The 20,234-nt window shown below is 34.6% G+C and overlaps 1 protein-coding gene across 2 annotated transcripts in view; it reads right to left on the reverse strand.

Moving 5' to 3' along the window:
- Window positions 1-20,234, reverse strand: part of LOC107739004 (guanine nucleotide exchange factor VAV3-like) — a 65,119-nt gene that overhangs the window by 39,850 nt on the left and 5,035 nt on the right. For both annotated transcript variants that reach the window (XM_016550958.1, XM_016550957.1), the window contains exons 2-3: window positions 2,357-2,415; window positions 2,205-2,270 (exon numbers count right to left, since the gene is read on the reverse strand). In XM_016550958.1, the coding sequence (XP_016406444.1) occupies window positions 2,205-2,270; window positions 2,357-2,415 (125 nt within the window). The remainder of the gene's footprint in view (window positions 1-2,204; window positions 2,271-2,356; window positions 2,416-20,234) is intronic.

Consider the following 20,234-nt stretch of genomic DNA (forward strand, 5'->3'; position numbering starts at 1 on the left):
TTATATGAAACAGTTGCTTTTTCAAGTTTTATGAGGTGATTTTTAAGCATTTTGTACAACATTGTAAACATTCTATCATATTAACACTGTTTTTAAAGTTTTAATCAATTTTAATGCATCATCTCACTATAAATTAATACAATTTAATACACTGCTGCTCAAACATTTAGCGTTGCTATTTGCAATGTTTTTGAAAGAAGACTCACCAAGGCTGCATTTATTTGAGCAAAATACAGTAAAACAGCACTATTGTAAAATTTTAAATAACTGTTTTCTATTTAAATAGAATTTATTCCTGTGATTGCACAGCTGATTGTTCATCATTTCTCCAGTCTTCAGTGTCACATGATCCTTCAGAAATCATTTTAATATGCTGATCTGGTGATAATTTCTCATCATTGTCAATTTTGAAAACAGTGCTGTTTAATAATTTTGTGGAAACCATGATACAGTTTTTTTCAGGTTTTGTTTATGAGCAGAATGTTTAATATAACAGCATTTATTTGAAATAGATTTTTTTTTTGTACCAGTGTAAAAGCCTTTTGTGTCACTTTTGGTAACTTTAACATGTGCTTGTTGATAAATTATTAATCTTAAATTATTAAATTATTGATAAATTATTAATTAATCTTACTGACCCCAAACTTTTGAATGGCAGCGTAAATTAATACATTTGAATATATTTTTATACAAATTTTATGACAGGGTTTAATTCAACTTAAGAGTGTCACTTTCTGACATGTAAATATACAGTATATAATAAAATAAAAACATTTGTTTATGGGTTAACAAAGAAGTATTTTTAACCAGAGGTGTAAAGTATTGGAGTAAATGTAATTAGTTACTGTACTTGAGTATCTTTTTGGATACTTTGTAGTTGTAATGAGTATCAAAGATATTAGCAACTTTTACTCTTTACTTCACTACATTTTTGAATGAGTATCTGTACTCTTTACTCCACTACATTTGAAATGAGTGTTGCAGTTACACATTACATTTTGCATGGACCTAGCTTTTTCTGCAGCGGTTTATTTCTGCTACAAAAGACATGAGTACAAAAGCCTACTACAGGTCACTGAAAGTACTGCATCTTGTGCGTTTCACCCTTACTCACCTAAACTTGTCAACAAGGCTACTTTATGTGAATGCGAGTTCCTTAGCAAGTATTTGTGAATCACAGGTGTTTTATATATGAGATGAGGACATGACTGCAGCTGGCAATGAGGCCAAAACTAGCACAGCCAGTGCAAGAAGGCTTCGGCTTTTTAATTTTACTTAACATTATTTGATTTATCCATTATAGCCTACTGAAGAGACCTTTTTGAAAGATATTGGGTTTTTTTTTGTTTGTTTTGTAATTTTGAGGTGTTCAGTTTTATTTTAGTTTTAGAAAATAAACGTGATTGCCCTCTTCACAAATCAACTCTTTCTTGTTTTTGTTTCATGCTCTCTGTGCCTTGCCCTGGACTTTTATGTCACTTCCTGTCTCCAGTGGTGTTTGTAGTCAATTTGTAGTCCGTTTGTTCATTGGTTCCCATTGATTTGTCTCCCCAGGTGTGTCTTGTTATCTTGTTAAGCTTGTTAGCCCCCTTGTGTATATATAGCCCTAGTTTTTCTTTAGTTCCTTGTGAGTTGTTGAATGTAATGGTTGTCTGTTTGCCGGTCATTCTGTTCTTTGTTCCCTTCGGTTTTTGGCTTATTGTTTGTTCTAGTTTTTCCATTAAATATCGGCACATAGATCCTTGCCTCTGCCTGTTTTCCGCAGCTTCTCTACAACATTACAGTTTTTCACTGGCATGTCTCTTTGACTAGTGCATCTTTGAGCCTATATTTAGTATAAGTAAAATACTTAAGTACTGTTAAAATCAGATACTCTAAGACTTTTACTCAAGTTGTTTTGGAATTGGTGGCTTGTAATGTGTAGTGGAGTAATTTTCACTGTAAGGTATCTGTACTTTTACTCAAGCATGGTTTTTAGGTACTCTTTACACCTCTGTTTTTAACACATATGTAAGTGAGTGCATCTATACGTAGGACAGTATGTGTGTGGCACACATTATCTCATGACTCATCATGTTAACATCAACCTAAGCACTCCTATGTGCTCCAGCCTGAGGCTCCTATATCTAACAGAGAGATTGCAGTGAGCTAAAGGTTAAAATATCAGGAGGAAGAGAAACACTGTAAGCAGAAAAATGACTCACTCTATCAGATCCTCTAGATGGTTATAAATGTCTTCATCCTCAACACTCTCTTCTGTGGGAAACGGCCTAGAATAGAAAGAGAGAGAGATAAAATTTTCATCCCCTGCGCTCTTAAAATACTTATAATTATTAATTTCTTCTTTTTCAAATACCTTATTCCAGTCTGCTGTGCAATGTGTGTATGAGAGAGTTTGGACAGTGTGTCCATAACCTTAGAGAAAAATATAAGAAAAATCATGATTATTTGTTAAGTAAGGGATTGTATATAATCAGACAGTTATTATTGTTAACTACACTGCTACTTGCTAAATAAATGGACATGAAATATTGATTAGAGCGGAAAATATATTACATGAAATGAAAGAGACAACATGAAACTACCACAGATATGCAAAATATTCACCGACTGGGTCAATAATCAATTATGCCGTTTAGCTGTCTTTATACAAAATTATCTGACCACCAAATTTCAACATTATCAATCAGAATTAAACCATGTGAAAATTAATGTTCTCTATATATAACAGAACATAAAATGTGATACGTCAGTAACACAGTCATTTATATGCATTTAAATATGAATAGGCCTATTTATTTTCATTATAAAATACCCATCAAGTATTATAAATGAAATGTGTTTGTAAATGTTTCATCTTTAGTTTTGAAAAAACAGCACCTCAACATTAGTACCAGCAGAGGTCAGTGTGCATCAATATTCATTTATCAGCCTCTGACACGGAAAAAGAATGAAATTTATCATGCATGCTCTGTTATCACCAAGAGTGTTCACGCTAATGAGCAACTCTTCATAGCATTAAATTCAACACATCAACGCCAGACTTCCCGATCAGGTCATGCACAGGTGTGCATTTAAATGCAAACAGACACAAACCTGGTCAAACAATTATATGCACAATTATAGCACAGTCAAAAATCACCAATTAACACTAAAACATCAGATCTGTGCCTTTTTAGAATGCATAATTTCAGCTGTATTCAGATTTCCATATCTATGATGAGCACATGGGTAATTTGTGCATTCGAACTCATAGCGCCTGGGGAAGATGTGTTCAGAAATCAATTGCAATCACACCTGCTTAGCTGAACTCTGCTGTGTGCACGGCAACTGAATTACATTATGAATACAGAGCACTGACTGAGTCAAGCATGGACCCGTCAATCTCTGCACGCTACTCTGACCATTTTGCTGAAAGAAAGAGAAATATGCTCATCTTGTCTTTCTAGATTCAGTCTTTCAAAGAGATCTGATCCAACACATTTGACCTTATATGCAACCAGCCTGGCACGTTAAGGGGAAATAACTTATTATAATTCATCTGCATTGTTGGGGAACCAGTCAGTATTGCCTTTTGGGAACAAATGTGTCAGTTTTGAACCTGAAAACCTTCACTTTAAGGACTTTCTGTGCATTTCCCACAAGAAAAACACATTTAAAAAGGCACTACATTATGTAATCAATATGTTTTAATGGTTGAACCTTTAAGATTTTCTTTCTTCAGTGGAACACAAAAGCAGAAGTTTAAAAGAAATGAGAAATAAATTGGAATTTTTTTTGCATTACATTATTTGCTCTCCGCTAATTCCTCTACAGTGAATGGGTGCCGTCAGAATGAGAGTCCAAACAGCTGATAAAAACATCACAATAATCCACAAGTAATCCACACAACTCATAAAGTCCAGAAGCAACGGTTTAAAGTTAAAATGCCTTAATGATGGATTTGTTTATTACAAACACAAAACACTACATTACTTGTGGATTATTGTGATGTTTTATCAGCTGTTTGGACTCTCATCCTGACGGCACCCATTCACTGCAGAGGATCCATTGTTGGGCAAGTGATGTAATGCTAAATCTCTCCAAATCTGTCTAAACAAGAAAACAAATTATACATCTAAATATTTGATCGTTATCTAAATCTTTAAAGGGGTCATATGATGCTTTTTTAAAGATCATTATTTTGTGTATTTGGTGTAACAGAATATGTTGACATGCTTTAATGTTCAAAAAACACATTATTTTTCAAATACTGACCCCTTTAACAATGTTCACACTGTTCTTTTGCAATGAAATCTAATGGTGACCTGGGGCTTTCAAGCTCCAAAAATGACAAAAAGTACCACAAAAGTGCTATAAAAGTAATTTATATGACTAATACACTACTTTACAAGTCTTCTGAAATTACACAATAGATTTTAAGCCACGTGGACTATTTTTATGGTTTTTAATGGTGTTTTCTTGTTTTGTTTTTTTTTAGGTTGTTGATTTACAGCCCACATTCAGTTTTATTGTATGCAGAAGAGCAGCATAAACATCCCGTTTAACATTTCTTTTTGTGCTTTACAAGAAAAGAAAATCATACAGGTTTGGAAGAAGATACTGGTGTTTTTCTTCAAAAAGCAAAAACTCTTCCTGTCACCTCACTTACCCAAAAACACACATTGGCGGCATATGAAACTGTCTGTCTATCTGTTCGTTCATGTCATATATCTTGTGTTTGGGAAATCTCACCTGGGACTTCCACCCTCCCACCCTCATATCTGCACCTCGCTATATTGTAACACTTACGCTTCAAAAAGGAAATTACATGATTTGTATTCAGGCCTATCACAGTATGTTCCAACAGGTTTGGCAGTAAACACCCTGTGAATTTAGTGTTACGCTTTTCACAAATACTGGATGCAGACACATCAGTGCTGATATAAGACACACATGCGAACACAGGAAATTATAATACAGTTAAAAGAGATGAACGGTTTGTCTGGCTTCCTGTTCAGGCGAGGAGCTCTACACTACGGCTAAAACAAACTGAGAAAATCTCAAAGGTGCAAGTGTTCATTCTGGATAACAACCTTTCATTGTGTTTCTCATTAAAACCGGCACAGCACAGAACAGGAAGACCAAAAAATGGAGCTGGTGCAAACTAAGCAATGGTTACTTTCACTTTCAAGAGGTAATAGACCATCAGGCCATCTCTCGTCATTGCAAAAAATAGCACAGAGCTTTTTATGACACAAAATTTAAACCTTTCTAAGTGTGCTAGGGAAAATTTGAGTGCCTGACATGCTACTTTTAGAAAAGGGAAGATGCATTGGGAGTTTAAGGCAGACGGACCACCAAAATAGAACAAGTGGATAAAGCATAGAGAGAAAAGCCCCTTTATTTCCAGGATCTGATTGCATCTGTAAGGGCTTACATAACACGGTGAAGAAGAGGAAAGGATGGAACTGTTTCTAACAGGTGGTGTGCTTCAAAGACCCCCTGTAAACCCAGCAAAAGTGAGTCAGGGTGGATCCGCGACCTCAGACTGTTTCCTGAGGATAACAATAACTGTGGGAATGTTTCTCTCTGCGAATATTTAAGGGGTTGTCTCTGAAATACAATCGCTCTGTTTCTTTTAAAAGTGATGAAAGTTTTTGTAGATGCAGATTCACTGAAGTGACAGAAAAAAGATTTCGGTATGACTCTTAAGTGTGCTAAGTGAGTCTGTTGGAGTCTAGTTTCATATTCTAAAAAAACATTGTGGCTTTTCTCCTATTTATAATTCAACACACAAAGATTTCATAAGAACAGAGAAATAAGAAAAAAGAAAGGGCATTTTTCGCTGAACTTTTTAATCAGATTAAATCAGACCATGAGTTCCTTGAAAACATGTTAATATTAAAAACTATTTAGCATTTTTGGGTCTTAAAAATGAAAATATTATATAATATATATAATAAAACTACATGAAAAAAAAAGTTAAAATATATAAAAAAATTTCATGTATTATTAGATCAGAATATATGAACTGATGTGTAGAGGCTACTTAATAAATGGCATGAAATATTGATTAGATGAATATTTATAGTACTATACATGAGAAGAAAGAGAGAAAGAGACAACAAGAAACTACTACGGCTATGCAAGATTTTTGCCGACTGGGTCAATGATCAATTATACCATTTAGTGGTCATTACACAAAAATATATTTAGTAAGTAGCAGTATTCACCTTTTAAGTCCTAAAAATGTCTCTTAATATTAAATTAAGTTGTTTTCCTCCCCATTTTTACTTTAAATGTACTGTATGTATATGTATCAGGCAGTGTGAACATACAGTACAAATCAGCTGGACAGTCAATGGAAAATCTGTCTCACAATGTCAGATTTCCTGCATCAGCTAAACTAAGTGGGCTGCAAGTTGAAGTACAAGTAATTAACACACATTAAGGAACCGCAGTCTCCGCTGTTGAATCACAGGCACCAGGTCCAGGGACTTTCAAATTTACCGATGTCTTTAAACACCGTATATGTAATATGCCAGCCTCTCGTCAGTGAAAGGAGGTGCTTAACCTAGAATACATGCACTGTCAGCATTAGAGGGTTAGACTAAATGTTATATTATTATATTAAGACATTATGTGGAACATGTCTAAACAGTTTAATTTGTGTCTTTTTTTTTCTAGCAACAAAGCTATACGGTGTTTAAAACAACTAGGTCATTTTAAAAGCAAATTATACCATATTTGTGAAAAGTGCCACCCATATCATCTCCCATCTATCATCAGAGTGCAAGTGCATGTTTCCTGTCTGTCTCTTGTCTTGTCTTTATCTGTCTCAATCTATTCCCTGCCCTTTAATGTCTCAAGTACAGAGCATGACACAGATAAACTAATCAGATAGTCCTTGTTTGGCACCAGCAGCCTACATACAAGGTCACTGGCAAGATCCTTTCAAACACACTTGCAGGTGTACATACACACAAACGCACACACAGATGCACAAGTACAAACAGTTTCATATTTACTGGAAAGCCAATTAATATGCAAATATTAGAAAAGTTCTGACTCCTAAAGCTATTTAAAGTAACAAACAGCAAAACGGATAAAGTTTATTTGCAATAAAAGAAATAAAATAAAAATATTATTCACTCTGGATGCTCTGTCTATCTACTGTACTGTATTTTGTGGCACTCTGTGTAGTTTTATGATTACTCATTTACAGAATGCAATTACATGTGCATAATTTTTGAATCACTCTTGGACTTTGCAACCAGTTAATTAAAAAATACTCATGCTCATGTTTCAACATGTTGATTTTTTTCCACATATTCTGTTGTATCCTTTTTTATATATCAAGATTTCAGGTTAAAATGTATATGAATGCAAATGGGAACAGTGGAGCACGGCACTAGCAACACTAAGGTAGATCAGAATGAGAACGTATGAACTAATGTGTATAGAGCCCTCTCAAAACAATTTTTTTTTTCCCCAATTCTGTTTTATTTTTCCCAAATTCCAAATGTGTTTTTTCTGGATTCCTTTTTTATTTAAATTGTTCTGACTTATTTTAAATTTATTTAAAATTGTTAAATTAAATGTTATTAGTAATTAATTTAAATTATAAAACGTACACAATTTAACAACAAAAATATGTTTTTAGGGCCCGTGAAATATGTTTTATTATTTTATCAAATTCTCAAATTATATTTTATTTTTCATAAATTTTGTGTTTTTGTTTAGATTATTCAGGATTCAATTTTAGTCATTTAATGAAACTTTAATAATCAAAAAGCATGTATAATAATCAATTAATGAGACTACAACTGCTTAATAATTCATTAAAAAAATTTAAATAATAGGGCCCTTTGAATTGATTTATTTTTTCTGAAATTCTGTATTATGTGTTTGAACTTTTCTAGAGTTATGATTTAATGCAAATTTATCCTCAAAGCCGGTGTAAATCAAATGAAGGAATAAAACATGAACTATTTAATCTGATAAAATGAAGTAGACAAAACAGCGCCATTCATTTTCATCCATATCTATCTATGTCTTTTGCTGTTCAAAATTCACAGTCACTAGCCATATCGCGATTTTGACTAGTGTCCAGCACTACTTTTGATTTATCCATCCAAAATTCAAAATTCAAAGACATTTTTATCCACAATTCTGTCAGTATTTTCCACACCGCAGAAATCATAGGGCCTTACACTATGTATAGTTTGAATGCACTATTTTGCTTTGGATAAAAGCATTTACCTAATGCATAAACATAAATGTTAATCATCTTTAAGTCTCCACTAGTTCATGTCCTGTCGGTGTGACAAATTAAATAGGAATTAAACAGAAAGTATAAATAGTCCATGTAGTCTCTCATTTAATATCAGGTCAAAAAAATAAAAATGAGCAATTAGCAAAATGATGCTTCGTAGTTTAAAGTACAGTAATAGCATGTCACGTCAGCCTTCTAAAAGTATATATTTTATCTACTCAGATGCATAACCTAAATACACATATCACATCTAAAGTCAACAGAAGCAGCTTTATTCTTCTCAAAGAAATGAAGGTTTTGCAATGGTTTTGCAACCAGTGTTTCTCAACTCCAGTCCTCGGGACGCACCTGCCAGAATTTAGACATTGAGAAACACTGCTTTAAACTGCTATATTCTGTGCTTTTCTACATTTACATTATTACAAGACAAAACCTCATACCTCAATCAATACCATGCTCACTGCATTCTGATTCAGAATAAAATCATGCATAAAATAATGCAATTTTTTCCCAGACTTAAACATCTTGAATGAATCTTGAAACTTGTTTATATTATGCCATATACTTCAGCCATTTCACAACAGTTTTATCTTTCACATAAAACACAGACCTCAGAGAAAGTTTACATACTGTAAATATTTAAAACTAGTCTCAAAAGCTTAAATTTGATTGTAAAAAAACGGTGCTGTAAAACATCTCTATTCCCTGATGCTATTCTCCATAATGACACTGTACTGTACTTTTACATTCAGTAAGAGTGAATGTTTAATTATGAGCCTCAATCAGATGTTAATGTCCTCCAGCAGCCTTTGCGGTCTATTTCTGTGTCTCTGTCTAAAAGCAGACAAGCATTGTTTCATATAGACTCAACTAAGAGACCATTATGGCTCACAGACTTTTATAGCCACTCTCTTATCTCTCCCTCTTTGCGGTTTTCCTGAAGGCACGTTCCTCAAGCGTTCCTTACTTTTAGATTCCAGATCAGTGATTATGGATCACTGGAGCTTAATATAATGCCATCCAGAGATCTCAGAGGAACGCTGACTGACACTAGTATGGAAGCTGTTTAATGGGTCCCGTGACTGTCAAGGTGATATATAACATGACAATGAAATGAATTTTTAATCCAGTTACAATTTTTACAATTTTTATGCAGATTAATTATTCATTTTACTCATCTGTGCTTTCATGGCAGTACCGTAATTAAAGCAGAGCTCAGAGACAGTACAATACAGCCTTATAAATAAAACCACAGCAGCTGAAAGCAGAATACACTTACAGATGTTTTAACCTGAGGAATGACATGACCAGCCAGAATGAGGGGTCTGTAATGACTGAAAATTATCGGCAGTCATATGCATATTTAAAAACACTCATTTGTTTAACTCCATTTATAGATCTTCAGGCCATAAACAGAGAGTCAGCTTTCTTCAGCACTTGTTGTCCACAGCCCTCAAAGTGTACACTGAAAGCTCCCATTCAAAATGTATGTGCTTTCAACAAAAAACACTCATCTAATGGAATAGATACAGTATAACATTAAAATGAACTTTCTGACACAATGATCAAGTTAGATTTGTTCAGATTTAGAGAAATTTAACATTACATCACTTACTCACTAACTCTGCAGTGAATGGGTGCCGTCAGAATGAGTCCAAACAGCTGATTAAAGCATCACAATAAACTTGTGAAGCAAAAAGCTGCGTGTTTGTAATAAATAAACTCATCATTAAGACTTTTTAACTTTAAAACCATTGCTTCTGACTAAAATACAAATACTCGACATAATATTGCCTTCTTTAGTAAAAAAAGTCATCTTGAATCAGGAGAGAAATATGCACAGTTTACAAAAAAAAAAAAAAAAAACGTTCTAAACAAATACAGTGGATTTTGATGTGAGAGGACAAACAGGGGGTTGACTTTTTCACTGAAGGAACCATTATTATGGATTATGGTATTTTGGCCAGAAGTGACAGTTTAAAGTTAAGCCTGAATGATAGATTTGTTTCTTACAAATACACAGATTTTCACTTCCTTAACTGATGGCCTGGATGTTACTGTGATGTTTTTTATTAGCTGTTTGGACTCTAATTCTGACGGCACCCATTCACTGCAGAGGATTAATTGGTGAGCAAGTGATAATACTAAATTTCTTCAAATCTGCTCCAATAAATAAACTCATCTACATCTTGGCTGGCCTAAGCCTGTGCACATTTTGGGTGATCTATTCCTTTAAGATTTGTCATATTATATAACTTTTTGTTCCACAAAAGAAATAAAAACTTTGTTTTTTGGCTTTTTTATACTAATTCAATTCCCAACAGTTCATCTGAACATCTGCAGATCGATTCCTTAGCAAGACAAAATCATAAACTTCACGAACAGGATGAAATGTACTTTCTGGCCTTTATGACTGTGTTTGCAATACCACAGTTTTTGGCCAGTTCATCCTTATCTCTACGCCAATGTTCTAGGAGATGAAAACAACACTGCACAGACAGAACCGGTGCTCACGTGGAACCATATTCACAACAAGTCCTGAGTAATATTGTGCTGAAAACCCCAACGCTAACACTGATCTAAGCCAGGTGGATCCCACTTGAGAGGAAACAGCTGCTATTATGACCTACATAATGATCTCAGCTCATTGCTGTACTTCTTTTTCTGAAAAATTCTAATTTTCTTGTAACGTGAATCAGATTTAAACAGTATGTCATATCAGACAGCACATGTTGGTCATAATAGGGAACCTCACAAACTCAAGATCTTTATCACAATATGAAAATGATAACTTAGCAACAGTATTTCTCAGTGTTTCACAACCAACTGAAACTCCTCTGTAATTCCTCAACCATGGAGGAAGCACACAGCTTCTCCCACACTCACACACTGCCCACACATCCGAGAAGATTAGTCCTCCTGTGCCCTGAGAGCCGGCTTCCTTCAGCTTCGACAAAAATAGGAACGTTATTTAAAATATGCAAAGCAAGTGGAATTTCAGCTAAATGTCACCTGATGATGAAATGGAATCAGAAGAGTGGTGAATAACCTGTCATGCACTGTAAAAAATGACCATGAATTTAACGGTAAAAGACTGTAAAAATGCTACAGTAAAATCCTGTTAAATGGTTAACGGTAAATTCCCCTACTATATACGGTGAAAAACTGTATTGGACATTACATGTATTGGACATTAATTTTACGGTAGTATACCGTTTTTGGAAGTGAAAAAGACCGTATCATTTACAGTGAATAACCGTAAATTGACATTCCCAGAATTCCCTGCGTTACATTTCAAATTTGATGTTTTTTTGTTGAAATAACTATGTTTCTTTTTAGTTTTTTCTTATCAGTTTTGTATATTAGGGTTGTGTGTTACACCTAATGTTGTTAAATTAATGTTTATTGCATTATTTCAGTTTCATGTGTGTTACCATGATGGTGTTTGGTGTTTGTGTGAATGACACTGTGCACCTTCTATATATGTTATTATTTAAAAGCTGCTTGTGATAGGCTTTGGTTCATCGTGTGACTTTCTCATCACCACCTGCATTTGGTGGTTATCAGTGTATTACAAAGGTACAAAACAGATTTTAGTACTTCAATAGGTTGGTATATAATAAAATTTTATCAGTTAATGAAATTACGGTATTTAACTGTAAATTTAAGTTAAAACCGTAAAACCTAAAACGTTGCTACCGTATTTTTTACGGTAAAATTCCGGCAACCACAGCTGCCGGTTTTCTACCGTAAATTTTACGGATTTTTTTTTACAGTGTGTGTTTGCTTCTGCTTTGATGACATCACTGTGCTTTTGATAAACATGAGACACATTAGTTCTAAATTTCTTCAGACAGTGTGAACCCTGGATTACTAGTCCATAGTCGTTGATTGACAGCTCTAAGAGAAACCAGTAAAAACATGTATCCATGTTTATTTTCCACATTTGTTTTACCCGTATTTTTAATTATGCATTGCATTGTGTTGTGTTTTAGGGTTGAAGGAAATGTCTGTAAACTTAATCTGTTAAGTTTACAGACATTTTCTTCAATGTACTAGAAATTTTATGCCAGGACATTATTTGTTTTTCTATGGATTTATTTTTATTTATTTATTTTTTTACAGTGTGATGCTAATTATATGCATATAATGTTAACTTATCAATGGCATAAACAAAGGTTTTGCGGTTGATTTAAAAAAAGTAAAGACTTACACGTTTCACTGAATTATGAAACACAAATAATCGCATATATCAATATTTGGAGCCCATAAACAATATCACACGCATGTGGTAAAATCACAAACGAAAAAAACAACAACACGGTGACGAGTGTGATATTAATTTTAAACAACAGTTCATTACGACGTTAAAACTGAGTAACCTAAATTTCAGTTTTAAATTTACTTTGTTTTGAGTAAATGATTCATCCTGAATAAATCAGTGTTCTTGAACAAATGAATTGGTTCAGTTGAGTAAATGATTCAATGACTAACTTGTTTCATTCAACGATAAAGGCACAGAGAAACGATATCGTCGGAATCATTTTCAGAATGATTTTTTTCAGCTGATGAACAATAAAAACATTGGCAGCCAATCAGAATCCATCCTGCTGTCACGAGCTGGAGAATTTCAAGTGGCAGACGAGGGTGTGCTTAGAATAAACAGACAATATCGTTCGCTAGTGTGGACGCTAATATCGTTATCTTTATAGTTATCGTTATTGTTGTGAACGTACCTTTACTCAAAGCCTTGCAGTCACCTACTGGCTTATCGATGTAGCCAGAAAGAATATTTTAGTTGTTTAGTTAAGTTGATTTTGCTATATTTTATTGTAACTTACGCTACAGTGTATATTTTAGTAGTATTAAACATTTCTAGCACCTTATAACTAACTGTAGTATAATGAATGTTACTATACAAATCAGCACATATTCTTACGCAGCACACTTAACACAAACAATACTGTGTAGCTGAAGTTCCTTCTGTGATGTTTTTATGATGAAGTTATGCTTAAATATTGCGTGTATGTATTATCATCCATGTACTGCAGACTCAAAACAGTTCCTAAAAAATCTGTTCCTGACTGCATTTCAGTCACGCGCTTAAGACCCTCATGAAAGTTTTACTGGAGGACTCTTTAAAAGGCCTTGGGAGGACATCTTTTCTAAAGCACACAGCTTTGAGCTTCACTGAAGCTGATGGGATCCAAACAGATGGCTCGGGGGTGCGCTGGAAAAAAAAAATCTCTGCAAACAAAAAGATCTCTAATTGGCTTTAAAAATGACACCTTCAGTATAAAGCCTCGCAATGCCACGCTTCCGAGGATCAAACGTCTCATAACAGCTCCAAGCACGATTCGGCTTTTGTGTTTTCATACCAAGCGCCCACTACAGACTGAAAAAATCAGTCTTTGCAGCCCACTTTGAAGAGATATGCAGCTTGAACATGATGTGTAAATAGGACACTAAGGTGGTACAAAGTGTTTGATGTTTGCAGATCTCTACACAGGACCCTCAGTGGTTATGATGAGAGTGTTAGACGCGCTCTGCAAAAAGCCCCATCTGTAATAGCGCTGACCACAGCAAGGAAATCTGCACACCAAAACACACACCTGCCTTTCATCTTCTCAGTGAGAAACATCAGAGGGAAAACAAGCAGATTTAGCAGTTCTGATTTTCAGGATGTTTCCGGAACATTAATTAAGCAAAAAGCAGGATTGCAAGATGTAAACTCAGAATTCTGAGAAAAAGGGGAGAATTGTAAGATAAAAATTGTAATTACCTTTTTTATTTTGTATTTCATGGTGGAAAAAACTGAATTGTGAATTATAATCTTAGAATTATAAGACATAAACTCTGAATTGTGAGAAAAACAACAATTCTGAGTTTAAATCTTGCAACTCTGTTCATATCTTGCGGTTCAGACTTTTTTCGCAGAATTGCAACAGTCAGAATTGTGAGATAAAAAGTCGCAATTACCTTTTTTGTATTAAGTGGTGGAAACAGGGTTCAATATAGAGAAATATTAAGTAAAACATATGTTTTTCATTACATTAAAGGCAGTGTGACAGTAACCTAGTCCAATTTTTCAAGAGCCATTTTCATCCAATGACAGTAAATGTGTTAAAGGGTCTTGGTCTCAGGAAGGGTTTGGTGTTTAAACACACACCCTCCCCCTCCATTATGGGGCCCCAGGAGTCGACCACAGGAAGCATGAGTAAGCTCGCAACTCAACCTTCAGGGGACGCCACGTAGTAAGAGGTCGACGAGTCAGGAAAGAGGAAGTGTGAATGCTTTCCAGCAGTTTACAGCTCTCTGCTCGAGGGCATGTGACTCTGTGACTGGGGTTAGACAGCCAAGCAGACAGAAACACAGACAGACAGACAGACAGAGATAGCCATGCAACCAGGAGATCTGCTTCTGCCAGCGGCCTGATGAAACCACCGCATGTATTTGTGGACTCTTCTGCAGAGACGCCATGCCCATTCAAAGTCAGATTTTTGAGCCAAGTGGATTTTGAATACAGCTTCCAAAAGACAAAAAATAGCCGAATAATATTTTCTATATTTCATACAATCACACCAGCATGATTAAATCGTTCAGCACGTCATATCATCAGCTGCTAAATTCAAATCTGTATTCGCTGGCTGGCGCTGAGCCAGATACAGACGCGTTTTTACAGCACTGCGCATTATAACCAATCACACACGATGCTGTTGAGCTTATGAATGCAATGGCCAATCAGAGGTGTTCAGAGTCATCGCTAAAATGTCGGTGTTTTCTTCACTCGCTTGCTGTCTGAATACCTCTTTCTGGCGAATTCTCTCGTTAGAAACAACAAACTGCAGATGTGTGTATGAATCTGTAAATAAGATATTCATTTCACAGTGTAAACAGCTTCAGTGATTTTAATGGGAGATTTTGAGAGTGCTTGAACTCTAGACTGTCAGTGAAAATGAAGATATTTCAAAATATAGTTAATGCGTTTGGGAATGTTTCGAATAAAAAGGAAAAAAAGAAATAAAACATGAGTGCTATTGTGGCTGCTGTGTGTCACATGACGACCCCCACTCGTGCCCCCTCAAAAATAATGAGTTCATGACGCCCCTGCTCTTCTGCACACATAAATGTACATATATAACTATATACACGCATATATACATTTATAGATATGGACACAATATGCTGTATGCTATAAATACACTTAGCCACACATAGGCAGTTAATATGGCCTGCCAAGCTGTAACTGCAATTTCCTGTTATTTCAAAAAAGCATTTTTCTTCATTTTACTTTTTCAAAGACTCTAACCCTAAGTAATAAACTTATAAATAATTAACTAAATAATTAAATAAACTAAATAATTAAATTAAAAAATAATAAAATAAACGAAAAGCACAAATAATGCTATGTACAAAGAAACAAAATTCAAAAGTGCAACCATATAAATACAGTATGTGTGTGTGTGTCTGTGTGTAAATATGCTATTTTTTGCTTTTTGTTTTTTATGTATGTAGATATGAATTATGTATGTTTGCACTTTAGATTTTTGTTTCTACGTATGCATATATTTGTATATCAAAAGTGCGAACACACACACATATATGCATGCACAGTACATACTGTATGTGTGTGTGTTTCTACATATTTATTTTCTACGTTTATTTATTTGCATATACATATGTGTGTGCGTGTGTGTGTGTGTGTGTGTGTGTGTGTGTGTGTGTGTGTTTGCACTTTTTTGTCTCTACGTATATATATTTTCTATGTTTATTTATTTGTATGTGGTTGCACTTTCATATATACAGTATAATGCTAAAAAATGATAGAATGCTAAAAAAGTTTTTTCTGAGGGTAGGTTCAGGGTAAGGGAATAGAAAATATAGTTTACAGAATAAAACATAGAATACAGAATAAAAACATTTATGTCTATGGGAACTCCCCATAAAACATGGAAACCAGTGTGTGTGTGTGTGTGTGTGTGTGTGTGTTTGCACTTTTGATTTTTGTTTCCACATATACATATATTAGTATTTGATTGCACTTTCATACAGTGTCTTCCCTATGAGATCCCAATACAATACAATATGTGCTGCTAGTATTGGCCTCTTCTTGGCACAGTTCAGCGAGAGTGTGGAGATCATCAATGCGTGTCTTTCTAAAGACCCTCGAGGACAGTCAGAGCACTTGACACACGCCTCCTCGTATGGTGTATGTGTGCTGTGTTCTCATTCTGAGAGCCCAACACTTCACATCACTGCATACTCTCGACTAACAGCAGATGTCAGATGCTGTAGTTCCTCTCAAAGAGCTCTGACACATCCCGACATTATACCCCTCAGGCTTGAACTGCTTCCAACACCCAATTAAACAATGATTCCTGGGTACCATCATTCAGCGTAACACATCTTACACTCTGTGGTGTGATTATATGGCTTGTAACACCTGCTAACACCTGCACTTGTTTCCAATACAGTCTGTTGTTAGCATATGTTGCTAAGCTAACATTTGACTCTGATAGGCACGAACTGTCAATTTCAATTAGACGGAACTAGTTTTTTGACACCCGTTAGTACCGAATGAAATCTACTGTAAGTATATTTATAATTATAATTTATCTTATTTATTTCCACAGAGTTTGTTCTATCTGCAAAGGGTACAACCTTTTAATTTGCTAATCACATCAGAAGTGTGCCTGGGTTGCCTAAAAATAGGCAGCTCACTAGGTTTTGACAGACAGACCACCACCACCACCCCCCTCAAATCCTGCAACAACATCCACTTAGCATCCATTATTGAAAAACCTTGTCACTCGATACTCGATAAACGCCACATCCGCTCATAGACAAGAACTTGAAGGGCACTTCATCTTGCACACGTTTGCATGCCTGTATATTTATAGGCTTAATAGTGCATTCAGTGTCCATATAATGATAAAAAGTAGTAAAGACAGAGACAAATAAAGAGAGAGAGACAAGCTGGCAATGTGAGAGCAGCTATTGATTACTGTCTTTCTCCTTAGTGGCAGTGATATATTTAACTATGGAAATCCAATAGCAGGACAGATGCTCTGCACTTTGTCTCCTTCTGAGTGATTTTCTGGCCTTCTGATCTCCTCCAATGCCCACATGCACTTGACATTTGTAAAACTCACAGATCTAATCATTTATGGTGCTAAATATGATCCATCTTCACTTCAGTAACAGTGACGGTTTATAAGCAACAACGTTTACAAGAACCCATGAGATGACCTGATGACTCTTTTGACACAATTCCTTTGGAAATGATGTGACTTAATTTATGTGACCACACCAAGGTTTACTGAACTAACTAACATTTAGGAGAACTGCACCCAGCTGTATTCAATGGGTCTAAGATGCCAAGTCAGCCTGTGCACTAAAATGCAGAAGCAAATATCTAATATGTCACATTTGAACTTATTTCCATTGGTTTGTCAGCAGAATGTGGCTCAGAATAGAACAGAAGTGCTGATGATAGAATCACATGACTGATGAATCAATAACATCATGGGAGATGACACATCGAGTGTAATGATGCAAGCTAATTCTCAACTATGACATCAAATATAAGTGCCTAAAAATCTAATCTTGTCCAAATAACGTTCTTCATGAAACAAATACTAACTTTCTAATGTTTTTGAGGCTAGATTAGGGGTAGCTCAAAACATGGTTTGCATCGCAGAGTTATCTAAAACTGAATACTAATTTTTTTAAAGTCACATTGACTGAAATAAAGCTGAAATATATCAAATCTAAATATTTTATGAAAAACTAAAAAATGTTACACTCGCAACTAATTAAAATAAGTTGAAGTTGAAGCACTAAAATTACTAACTAGAAATAATAAAAACTAAATCTGAAGCTAAAACTAAAACTGAAATAAAAAAAGTAAACCTAAATAGTAATACTTTAAAAAATAATAATAAAATTTCAAAAAGCATGAAATATAAAATTATTAAAGGGGTCATATGGTGTGATTTCAGGTTTTCCTTTGTCTTTGAAGTGTTACAAGCTGTTCGTGCATAAATACGATCTGTAAGGTTCCAAAGACTAAAGTTAAGACTCGTCCACACCTTCCTAAAATGCCTCATTTAAACATGCCCCCACATATCTACGTCACTGTTTTGGAAGATTTGCATAACAATGTTTACGCAAAGAAAGAAGGTGTAACTTTTATTCTCGCTGTAGTATTGCTGCCGCCACATTGTTTCCAAATATGGCAAGGGGCGTAACATTTCCGTCACACGCTTGAGGTATTCAGCCAATCACAACGCACTGATAGCTGGCCAATTAGAGCACACCTTGCTTTTCAGAACGATGAGCTTTGTAAAAATCGACACGTTTCAGAAAGGCGGGGCAGAGAGGAGCAACAATAATGTACGGTATGTGGAAAATAATGTGTTTTTTGAACCTTAAACCGCGCAAACACATTGCATTAAACCAAATTCACTAAAAAATATATATTTTTAGCATCGTCGTATGACCCCTTTAAAAATGTAACTAAAATTAAAAGGAAAACTGAAAATATAAAAATAAAATCTAATTCTTAAAAAACTATATGTATATATACACATTATATATATATATATATATATATATATACAGTGGGTACGGAAAGTATTCACCACACCAAGGTTTACTGAACTAACTAACATTTAGGAGAACTGCACCCAGCTGTATTCAATGGGTCTAAGATGCCAAGTCAGCCTGTGCACTAAAATGCAGAAGCAAATATCTAATATGTCACATTTGAACTTATTTCCATTGGTTTGTCAGCAGAATGTGGCTCAGAATAGAACAGAAGTGCTGATGATAGAATCACATGACTGATGAATCAATAACATCATGGGAGATGACACATCGAGTGTAATGATGCAAGCTAATTCTCAACTATGACATCAAATATAAGTGCCTAAAAATCTAATCTTGTCCAAATAACGTTCTTCATGAAACAAATACTAACTTTCTAATGTTTTTGAGGCTAGATTAGGGGTAGCTCAAAACATGGTTTGCATCGCAGAGTTATCTAAAACTGAATACTAATTTTTTTAAAGTCACATTGACTGAAATAAAGCTGAAATATATCAAATCTAAATATTTTATGAAAAACTAAAAAATGTTACACTCGCAACTAATTAAAATAAGTTGAAGTTGAAGCACTAAAATTACTAACTAGAAATAATAAAAACTAAATCTGAAGCTAAAACTAAAACTGAAATAAAAAAAGTAAACCTAAATAGTAATACTTTAAAAAATAATAATAAAATTTCAAAAAGCATGAAATATAAAATTATTAAAGGGGTCATATGGTGTGATTTCAGGTTTTCCTTTGTCTTTGAAGTGTTACAAGCTGTTCGTGCATAAATACGATCTGTAAGGTTCCAAAGACTAAAGTTAAGACTCGTCCACACCTTCCTAAAATGCCTCATTTAAACATGCCCCCACATATCTACGTCACTGTTTTGGAAGATTTGCATAACAATGTTTACGCAAAGAAAGAAGGTGTAACTTTTATTCTCGCTGTAGTATTGCTGCCGCCACATTGTTTCCAAATATGGCAAGGGGCGTAACATTTCCGTCACACGCTTGAGGTATTCAGCCAATCACAACGCACTGATAGCTGGCCAATTAGAGCACACCTTGCTTTTCAGAACGATGAGCTTTGTAAAAATCGACACGTTTCAGAAAGGCGGGGCAGAGAGGAGCAACAATAATGTACGGTATGTGGAAAATAATGTGTTTTTTGAACCTTAAACCGCGCAAACACATTGCATTAAACCAAATTCACTAAAAAATATATATTTTTAGCATCGTCGTATGACCCCTTTAAAAATGTAACTAAAATTAAAAGGAAAACTGAAAATATAAAAATAAAATCTAATTCTTAAAAAACTAACTGTATATATACACATTATATATATATATATATATATATATATAAAATATATATATATTTTGC

This window comes from Sinocyclocheilus rhinocerous, unplaced genomic scaffold, assembly GCF_001515625.1.
Source record: "Sinocyclocheilus rhinocerous isolate Xijiao unplaced genomic scaffold, SAMN03320098_v1.1 scaffold1697, whole genome shotgun sequence".
Lineage (NCBI taxonomy): Eukaryota > Metazoa > Chordata > Actinopteri > Cypriniformes > Cyprinidae > Sinocyclocheilus > Sinocyclocheilus rhinocerous.